Source organism: Crocuta crocuta, unplaced genomic scaffold (assembly GCF_008692635.1).
Source record: "Crocuta crocuta isolate KB4526 unplaced genomic scaffold, BGI_CrCroc_1.0 scaffold8, whole genome shotgun sequence".
Classification (NCBI taxonomy): Eukaryota; Metazoa; Chordata; class Mammalia; order Carnivora; family Hyaenidae; genus Crocuta; species Crocuta crocuta.
Window position 1 is genome coordinate 2,040,244 of NW_027532162.1, and position 10,390 is coordinate 2,050,633.

Genomic DNA, 10,390 nt, shown 5'->3' on the forward strand with positions numbered 1-10,390 from the left:
ATGCGGGGAGGGCTCTGTCCTCAGGACTGGGGGAGGAGTCGGGAAGGGAAAAGAGGAGTCATAGATGACTGTGGGTTCGCAGCTGAGCGCCGGGCGGACCCCGGGCAAGTTAGGAAGCAGGTTTGCGGGCCCTGCTTGGAAGGGGAAGGCCGAGCGATGTACGGGGCCGCCCAGGTAGGGACGCTTGAAATCAGAGCTCTGAGGCTCCGGAGCCACTCGAAGAGCAAGTACAGGAAGTACGTGGGTGTCCGCGTAGGAGGGAGGATGGCCTGAGAAACCAGGACAGAGGTCACCCAGGGCGGCAATGACATGGGAGGGGAAGGGACCAGTCTCAGGGACAGGAAATCTTAAAGGGCACAGGGAGCTCCCGGCCCTTTCAGTTCATTAAGTGGAGATAATGATTATGGAACCAATGAAATGAAGTAAACCTGGAACTTGGCACCGGGGCGGGAGAGTGTGGCCGAGCTGCCACACACAAAGTGCTCAATAGATGGCGGTATTTCACGTGTTAATGGATGAGTCAAGTCAAGGACCCCCCCTTCCTCCTCCTCCTAAAAATCCCTCATCCACGAATCACTGACAAGCCCAATGAGAGACAAGCGAAGTCACCAGGGTGTAGACTTCCAGCTAGAACATATAAGCTCATGACGCTTTCTAGGAAAGCTTCCTCACTGAGAACCTCTTGTCCCCCCTGTGTGGGACTTTGGGGGCCCTGGCTCCCTGGTGGCCACTCAGAGCAGCCGTCTCGCCAGCTCACTGCTCCGCACTCTCCCTGCTCCCGTTCAGCTCTTTACGACACCCAGCTGGCCACTACCTGGCAGACAGATCCCGCCTTGCCAAAGACAATCGGGATAAATTGAGGGTCCCACTTTTGTAAATCAGGTCCCCTTAAATCCACGAAGCCTACTTTCAAGGGACTGGAATGGAGATTCCAGGGTTCAAAACCTGAAACAAGATTTTGTACCTTAAAACTCTGAACAGAAAAATAGAAACTGCCTATTTCCTAAACTGCCTGTGTGACAGCATGGGTTACAGTCATTCCCAGGCGTGTGACGGCAGGCAGCTCTTGCTCTACTGAAAGCCCTCATGCTGTTCCAAGCAGGTAAGCCTAGAATCATTTCAGATGACACTTCCTGAGTTTATTACACACTTTGTCCAAATAGGTGTCAGGCGAGCTGTTTCACTGCTCTGGGACTAACCCAGAAACCCAGCAGCGGGTCGGCACGCGCCAGGCCAAAGACGCGGGTTTCAAGACCAGGGGTGAAGAGCCACGCACCTGCTCGAGCCGGGCGCTGGCCCCCGAGGCGCCCCGTGCCCCTGCTGCGCCGGCCTCAGCAGGGGCCACGGCGAAGTCGTTTCTTCCGGGGCCTGGGTGTCCCTCTGATCCCACGAGGGCCGAATAACTTCCATCTTCCAGTTCAGACACCAAGGCCTCTTCCCCTTCCACAGACTGGCTACTCTAGAGGGCGTTGCATATGCCCAAAACAAAAATAAAAGGATCCTACTTTATACGCCACAGAGACAACCGTAGAGCCGCACAGTGTCTAAGCGAGGAGCTGGGGAGATTGTTTCCTCTTGGCGTTATCAAGACATGCGAACTATAATCGACGCACCTTAAACTTTCCCACCAGAGCTCCTCGTTGTGATGCCCGGTGAGCATTAGCCAGCCGCGGGGTCTGGGGCGACAAACTGTAAGCCTGGCTGTTGCCCAAAATGAAACAGGAGACGTCTGACTGTCATCTTAAAAATGAACCTGAAGTTCAGTCATTCATAACTTACCCATGACTTTAAAAAATTTTACTATTTTTTATTGAGTATATTTCAAATACCATGGAATTCATACTTTGAACAGATAAAGTTCAGGCTTTCATGCACTGACAAGGTTGTGTAACCATCACCACTATCTAATCCCGAAACAGCTTCTTCCCCCTCTGCCCCCCCAAAAGAACCCCTGTACCAGTCTGCATCGTTCATTCTTCCCTCCGCCAGGCCCTGGGAGCTGCTAGCCCACCCTCTGACTCAAGGATTTGCACGGCTTTTGGACAGAATCTTGAATGCGACACTAGCTACTTCCTCGCTCGGCACCAACTCCCCCTCTGAAAACAGGAACAATACACCCGCATCTCCCAGGAACACACTTCACGTGGCAGCCGGCACAAAGTGTGTCCTCAGAACCCTTACGGAATGTTCCCTCCAGATCTTCACGACAGGGGCGCTGCAGGAGGAACGCCAGGTCTGTCCGTGGCTCTAAGTGCCATGAGCCTGCTCACCGGGAAAGGACAAGAGAGACACAGGCCTGGCCTGCCTGTCCCCCTCCTCCTCGGCAGCTGGAGGCACCCCTCCCTCGCAGTCTGGACAGCCACCGCGCCCAAGGCCAGGCCTGCACCCGGGGACTCTGGTATCTACACGCTTCTGCTGTGGGGTCGGATTTCGTCACTGAAGGAAGCAGGACGTGCCGCTCGGCCTGGCCATCCCGAGACACGCCTGCGCACACCTGCTGTCCCCTGGAATGATGAATAGTGCCCCTTTCACTCTCGGAATGTCTTGGCTTGGATGATGAACCACACATCACCCTGGTCCTATTTCAACTTAGGAAGTAGAGAGGGGGCCACCTGGGGGGGCTCAGTGGGTTAAGCCTCCGACTTCAACTCAGGTCATCATCTCACGGTTTGTGGGTTCGAGCCCCACGTCGGGCTCTGTGCTGGCAGCTCAGAGCCTGGTGCCTGTTTCAGATTCTGTGTCTCCCTCTCTCTCTGCCCCTCCCCCACCACGCTCTGGCTCTTTCTCTTTCCCTCTCTAATATTTTTTTAAAATTAAAAAAAAAAGAAAGGAAAAAGAAAAGTTGAAAGGTTTCTCAAAAGTTGGAGTTTTACCAGCCATGAGGGGTGGAGAACTCTCCCCAAAAGGCAGCCTGGTCTAGCGGGTGGGCTTTGAAGTCAGAAGACCTACGTCTAGTTCCCACCTGGCAGAGTCCTTGACGGGGATGCCCACCACCCTCTGAGTCCCGCACACTTGTCTTGCACCTGCCTTTCAGGGCGCTCAAGGGATGGAGAAGATTTACAACATTCTGCCCACAGGAGGCGTGCAATCAACAGTACACTGTTAGTGTCTGTGTTACTAGTACTGAGGTTTACGCTGCAGCAGAGAGTACTTTTGAATCCTCACACGGCTGTCCCAACGGTTCTGCCCCTAGACCTCAGTACAGATGACCTGGGCCGAGACGAGATCTGTTCAGGCCCTGAGGAACCGATCTGTAAGCCAAAGCGGCCACCAGCCTCACCCCTCCTTCAGGAGCCCCTGTCCCACTGCAGGGAGTGAGGCGGCTGGAGCAGACGGGCTCTGGTGAACATCTTCCAAGTTGCTAACGTCACGGCCAAGTCAACACCAATGCTGGTTTGTCTAACGTTTCAGGAACTGCAAATATAATTACCTAGCCTGAAGCACGGATGCAAATAACGTCCAACACAAGTCAGAGGAGGAGGAAGCAGGGAGGTTCAAGTGAAGCGGGTGAGGGTGACCGCAGAGGTCTGCTGTTCATTCAGGTGATCCGTCCGCGTTTCGTAAATACCTGACCGCTTGCATACGGCACACAAGGGCACACCACACATTTAGGAATTTGAAATTGCTGTCCATCAATTGTGGCATCGTGGTACAAAGTCAGGGTGACTTCAGCCTGCCTTGTCTGCCTGTGAGTTTCTGAAGGGGCAAAACGTGAGGGAGCACATCCCTGCTGATGCTTTAGGAAGCGCCCCGTGACCATGGCCTCCAACTGAGACCTTTCCCAGGACCCACTGTGACTTCAGCAGCAAGAGCGCTCTGCAGTTTGGGGCGCCTGGGTGGCTCAGTCGGCTCAGGTCATGATCTCACGGTTCAAGAGTTCGAGCCCCACGTTGGGCTCTGTGCTGAAAGCTCAGAGCCTGGAGCTGCTTCAGATTCTGTGTGTCTCTCTGCCCCTCCCATGCTCATGCTCTGTCTCTCTCTCAAAAATAAATAAACATTAAAAAAAAAAAAAAAAGAGTGCTCTGCGGTGAGCGTCCCTGACCAGAGCTAAAGAATTCAGCCATGTCCCCATCGAACACACCCAGAGAGGCATGCTAGTGCACCACGCAGGGGGCACACGGCTCCTCGCTGGTCTGGCACTGGTGCAGACAATGGGGGTGGGGGGAGGCAGGCCTCAGAGCCCCTGCTGTGACCTTGGATCTACTCGAACCTTCACCTGAACCCCCATCAGCTACCATACAGGCTAACTTCGGGATAGGCAGGAAGAAGGACACGAAACATTACCTGCAGGCCACCCGGTGGTGACTGGGCCCCTTCCTCGCTTAGGAGGGCTGGCACGGGCAGCCCCGGGGACGCGGGGCCAGCTGCCCCGCCGTCGGCGCGGCCCCGGGTCGTGCTCCTGCTGGCTCTCTCTGACAGCGACACCTCCGGTTCCAGGTGGCCGTGGCCTGGATTGAGTTTTAGATGCCGGGCCAGGCCCCCTTTCCCTATGTAGCATTTCTCACACATCTGACACTTAAAAGACTTAGGCCTCAGGGAACAGCTCGACAAGTCAAAGAGCACCTGCTTTTCCCTCTGGTCCTCGTCTTCTTCCACGCTCAGCTCTGAGTAATCGTCAGAATCTGACAAGTGACCGTCAGCCAGATCCTCCGTTTTTATGAACTTATAATCTTTGGCTTTATACTTGGGAGGTCGGGATATCCGTCCGGAACGCGTTTTCACTTTTAAAGATTTTTTTAGCTTCTCGGTGTGTTCCGTGTGCAAGCTGGAAATAAAGAAGTTCGCTGAACTGGGTGAAACAGATGTCGCCGCCGGCGGGTCAGAAGTTGACAGAGGGGCCAGCGTGGCGCCCTGTCCTTTCGGAGCCACCAGCTGGAGGGTGGGCAGTGGCCTCTGTACGAACACCCGGATGGGAGGCAAGTTACTCAGGAAGCGTGGCTGTGGACCAGTGCTCAGGGGGCGCTGTGCCTGGAGCCCCAGCACGCCGCAACGCGGCTGGCACAGCCTGGCTGTCCCAGGCGGGAGGGTGGCCAGTAGGGGCGTCGGCCTTTCCGGATCTTTCATTTCTCCAGACATCACCTTGACACAAATGGCTTCCAGTTGCTTAAAGACAGAAAGAGAAAAGCATTACGCTTACCAACATTTCTACAATTTGGCTCTCATCTTAACTGTATTATCACACTTGTTTCTAAATTATAAAAAACATCTTCTATAAAAGAGTCTATCTAGTGATACACTTTACATCACATCCATATGTGCGTGCGGAAATACTCGCACATACAAAAGTTCATGAAACCACTTACAATTTCTATGCACGTGCCTTCTGATAGTATCTATTCTATATCGCTTTTTATTTTTATTAAAAAATGTTTTTAAATGTTTTTAATTTATTTCTGAGAGAGAGAGAGAGAGAGAGAGCATAAGCAGGGGAGGGTCAGAGAGAGAGGGAAGACACAGACTCTGAAGCAGGCTCCAGGCTCTGAGCTGTCAGCACAGAGCCCGATGCGGGGCTCGAACCCACGAACCATGAGATCATGACCTGAGCTGAAGTCAGACGCTTAACCGACTGAGCCACCCAGGCGCCCCTCTACATCACTTTTTAAATACTAGCCAAGGGGAGCCTGGGTGGCTCAGTTAAGTGTCTTGACTTTGGCTCAGATCATGACCTCGTTTGACCTGTGCATCGGGCTCTGGGCTGACAGCACAGAGCCTGCTTTGGATCCTCTGTTCCCCTCTCCTCTTTTTGCCCCTTCCCTGCTCTCTCGCTCTCTCTCTCTCAAAAATAAACAAACACTTAAAAATAAAAAAATACTAATCACAATCTGCTAAATTGATTTTGTGACCTAATAAGAAATATCCTTTTTAAAAAATTTTTTTAAATGTTTATTTTTGAAAGAGAGAGTGTGTGTGAGCAGGGGAGGGGCAGAGTGAGAGGGAGACACAGGATCCAAAGCAGGCTCCAGGCTCTGAGCTGTGAGCACAGAGCCTGATGTGGGGCTCGAGCTCACAAGCTGTGAGATCATGACCTGAGCTGAAGTTGGATGCCCAACCAACTAAGCCACCCAGGAGCCCCTAGAAATATCCTTTTTAAAGTAGATTTGTATTTACTTGGAATTCTTAGTACTTAAAATTGGATTCAGTTCGATACATAGGCTCATGTTTTTAAAGTGTTTTCATGAACTCCTAGAAACAAGGAAGCCATAAGGAGCCAGGTAACACAGGCTCCCCGCCACCTGCCATAAGACATGCAGCACTTCCCTTGGAGGTAAAGCTCTGCGCTCTTCTCCTGGTCCACGTGCCTTCCAGAAAGTGCTATTTGTCATCCGCATGCATTTTTTAGATTTCATCCGTAGCCACCCCCCAAGATAAACAGTTTTGACATATTTTTAAACTTCACGTGAGTGAGAATTATCTGCTGCAACTCGGTGCAGCGCTTTCAGGTGTTCTCACTCCCTATGTGGCGTGTGAAATTCATCCACATCGAGGTGCGTAGCTCTCGCTTCCTCTGCAGTCTGAGAACGCTCTCCCGTTGATGGTCAAGTGTCCCGACGTCTGCTCGGAGCCTTCACGGGTGTGTGTGTACACGTGTGAGCTTGTCCAGGGCACACACCTAGGAGTGGGGTGCTTGTCTCCAACAACTTTTTAACATCTAAGGAAGCGTCACGTGCACACGCTTCCCGACGCGCAATCCTGCTTCTGGGGCTCCCGGAGAACCCCTGGCTCACGTGCAGAGATGTAGGTCCTGGGAAGGTCAAGGCAGCTCAGACTGCAACAGCAGAGCACCACGGAGGGGCGGGGGGGCTGCCCTCAGCGACACTCCACAGATAATTACTGAGCAGTTACCACGTGCCAGACACAATGTTAGGGATACACCTGTCACAGGCTCAGGGGACAGGCAGCAAAAGACCAGGCGCATGGCCTCACAGCGTAGAAATAACCAGCATCGGGGCACCTGAGTTGAGCGTCCAACGCCGGCTCAGGTCATGATCTCATGGATCGTGGGTTCGAGCCCCACGTTGGGCTCTGTGCTGACGGCTGGAGCCTGGAGCTGCTTCAGATTCTGTGTCTCCCTCTCTCTGCCCCTCCCCTGCTTGTGCTCTGTCTCTGTCTCTCTCAAAAATAAACATTTTTTAAAAATTAAAAAAAAAGAAAGAAAGAATCAGTATCCTTCTTCAGGGAGAAAAGAGACAAACCTCATCATGCAGAGCAGGCTTTCCCAGCCCGGGCACAAGTGAGGTTTCAGACCATTGGGTCTTCCCTGTGGCGGCCTTCCCGGCCCTGCAGGGTGTGGGCCAGCGTGCCTGCCTCTACCCACTAGATGCCGGGAGCTCTCCCGCACTCGGGACAAAAATGTCTCCAGACACTGCCAAGTGCCCCCAGCAGAGAACCCCGGATCTGGGGCGACCAACAGGCCCTCTTTGGACTCAACCCCACGCCACGTAGAGGGTCAATAAAAGGGTCACACGGCGCAGAATGAAAACTCTCACTGAAACCAAGCTGGAGTCTGTGTGTGTGTGTTGCACATGTACCACAAACAGCAGACACGACCTGCTACCCTGGGCGAGGAAGTGTGCAGAGCTGGGGCCCCGAGGCCCCTGGGGCCAATCCTAGGCGGCCTGTGAATCAAATGACAACTATTTTTTAATACTCATATGTTTCACTTACTACCGGTCACTTAGAATGCCTAGCTCTTGGGATATGACCAGATAATGCCGTTACACACACACACACACACACACACACACACACCCCAAATCCTACTGCTCTAGGGTTCCCTCAGTGGCAAAACTGGCCTAACTTTTAAACCGGCTCCTCACTAGTTTACCATGTGGGTATTATGCTTGATACTTGTTATATGTTTATCAGCAACCTTTTACTAAGTCTCTCCGTGAGCCAGCACCTGCACAGAGGCAGGCCGATGTGGGTGAGGCGGCGGGTGACACAAGTGAAGGGGATGGAAAGGTACAAACTTCCGGTTAGAAAGTAAGTCATGGGGCTGAAAAGCGCAGCAGAGGGAGTGCGGCCGATAATGCTGCAGCCACATCGTACGATCACACGTGCGGTGCGGGACGGGCCCTGCACTCACTGTGGTGGGCGCTGAATCACGCGCAGGCTCGTGGAATCACTACGTTGTACGCCCAAATCTAATATAACATTGTATGTCAACTATACTTCCATTAAAAACAGAAACAAAAACCCAAGCCGAGCCCTAGCCTCACTGAGGAGGAGGGCAGTTTCCGGGCCACGCCTCAGTCACCTGCAGACCGGGGCGGGGTCAGTATCTCCTGCCCGCAATCTGTACTTTCAGAAGCTCCACTGCCGATTGGGAAGGCAGACTAGGCTCCCTAAGGCCCGCAGACAGGACACAATGACACCATGGGGGAGCAGGTGCGTAAGAGAGGCAGGAAGAGCATGGCATGTGGGGGGGGTGGGGGGAGTGNACAGGATGTTGGCCAGGTGGAGAGGTAGTCTGCGTGGAAGGAAAAACGCGTGAATGCACAGACGCACGAAGCATGGCACTGCATGCTGGAAGAAACCGAGAACTGAGAACGTTTCTACGGTTCGGGAACAGGGAGCGCGGGAGGGGTGTGAGCCCAAACCCGACCCACGGGAGTGCGTCCACTCGGTCCGTGCCTTCTGATCCACACCACTGCCCGCAGAGAACCACAGGCCTAGATTCTCTAAATGCACATTCCACGCCCCCCCCCCACTGCCTGTCCCCTTCCTTATTTTCAACTGGGACCCACACTTCCAACCTCTTCGACTAAGTCATTTCTGATCCCCTCAGCCAGAAATAGGTTCTCCTTTTCTCTAAATGCATTCAGTTCTTTATCTCTAGTTTTCTGACCTTGATTAGAAATTACCTGAGTCACGGTTTACCTCGTTGATTAGGTCATAACCTCCTTAGGTATAAGGGACACAGGTGGTTGGCCTCTGTGGCCTCTGGCAGAGCTGGGGCTGGCCAGGCAGCAGGGTTACATTGTTGTGAACGAAGGCAGGATTTATGTCATCCCAATTAGATTAGCCATGGAATACCATCATGCTGCTTAATGCTGATTGAGTTTGCTTGTGTTTTATGGCAAGTGTCACTTTTGGACTCTTCAAGTTGCCACACCAAACCCAGAAAGCTGGGGTCACCTTCAACAGGTCTGGAGTGGGGATCAGATCCCGGGGCAAAGTCACCCAGCCTCTCCCAGCTTGTGCCTTACCTGTGAAGTGCTGACACAGGTATTTCCGTGTGCTTGCTGGGAGGTAAGCCACCCTGCAGCCGCCATCACCCTTCTCTTTTTTTTTAATGTTTATTTATTTTGGGGAGGGGGGAGGGGCAGACTGAGGGAGGAGACAGAATCTGAAGCAGGCTCCAGGCTCTGAGCTGTCAGCACAGAGCCGGACTGGGGCTTGAACCCACCACCGCAAGATCATGACCTGAGCTGAAGTTGGAGGTTTGACCGACTGAGCCCCCCAGGCGCCCCAAACAGCAGCCACCATCGCCCTTCCGACTACGCTTATGCAGGAGCAGAGCTAGAAAGCTCCTCCAAGCAGCCATCCTTCCTGCGAACAAGGGAACCAAAGCCCAAAGAGGTTGGGTGACTCAAGATCACACCTCTAGGAAGCAGTATGGGCAGAATCACAGCTGTCTTCTCAAACTTTAGCAACACGTCTCCAGTCCCGGCCACCAACCCGGGACAACGCCAAGCAGCCAAAATCAGCCGGCTACGAAACAACAAGGAAGCCTGTTGATGCCATCCTCTCTCTCCCAGGGGAAGCAGCATCTCTCTGGCAACTCTGCGCCGAGAAACGCCAGCGTCATTTGCAACCCCAGCTCTGAAAGGGGACGTGGCTTTACAGTCGACACGAAGGACGTCTGGCTTCAGGAGCTACGCCGACCCCTGGGCCCGGGAAGGAACAACATTGACCAGTGATGCTGTGTCGCCTCCGGGGGGCCCTCACGTACCTCCTCGCTAAGTGTACGGCAGGCGCTGCGCGGAGCACTGGTTACAGGTCCAGGCACGACCGCCCAGGGCGCTCCGTCCTGCCTCAACTGCTCCAACGTGGGCTTAACTCCGCCCCAAGTCCCCGAGACGGCACTCGCTGCACTCTCCACTGGTCCTTTTAACCCACTCACGTCTCGGCCCCGGGGTCAGGCCTAAGGGCTCCTCGCTCTAGAGCAGTCCCCCGTCCCTCCAGAGGCCGCCCCGCGTCCCCCACGGAGGGTGCGCGAGGCTGCGCTCCCCGCACCCAGGGCGGCGCTGGAACCCGGCGGGCGCTCACAGACGCCGGATGAATGGGCACAGGCCTGTGCGAGCGGCCGGGAGGCCCCGAGAGCCGGACGGCGGCCCCGCAGGCGCGTCGGAGGAGCAGCAGACGCTGGGGCGGGGACAGGCGGGGG

The 10,390-nt window shown here is 54.1% G+C and overlaps 1 protein-coding gene across 1 annotated transcript in view; it reads right to left on the reverse strand.

The window, feature by feature from the left end:
• The window catches only part of ZNF839 (zinc finger protein 839), a 16,411-nt gene that overhangs the window by 5,861 nt on the left and 160 nt on the right, over positions 1-10,390 (reverse strand). The window contains exons 2-5 of the mRNA XM_077776542.1: positions 10,240-10,368; positions 7,316-7,395; positions 4,285-5,103; positions 1,277-1,459 (exon numbers count right to left, since the gene is read on the reverse strand). Coding sequence (XP_077632668.1) covers positions 1,277-1,459; positions 4,285-5,103; positions 7,316-7,395; positions 10,240-10,368 — 1,211 coding nt within the window. The remainder of the gene's footprint in view (positions 1-1,276; positions 1,460-4,284; positions 5,104-7,315; positions 7,396-10,239; positions 10,369-10,390) is intronic.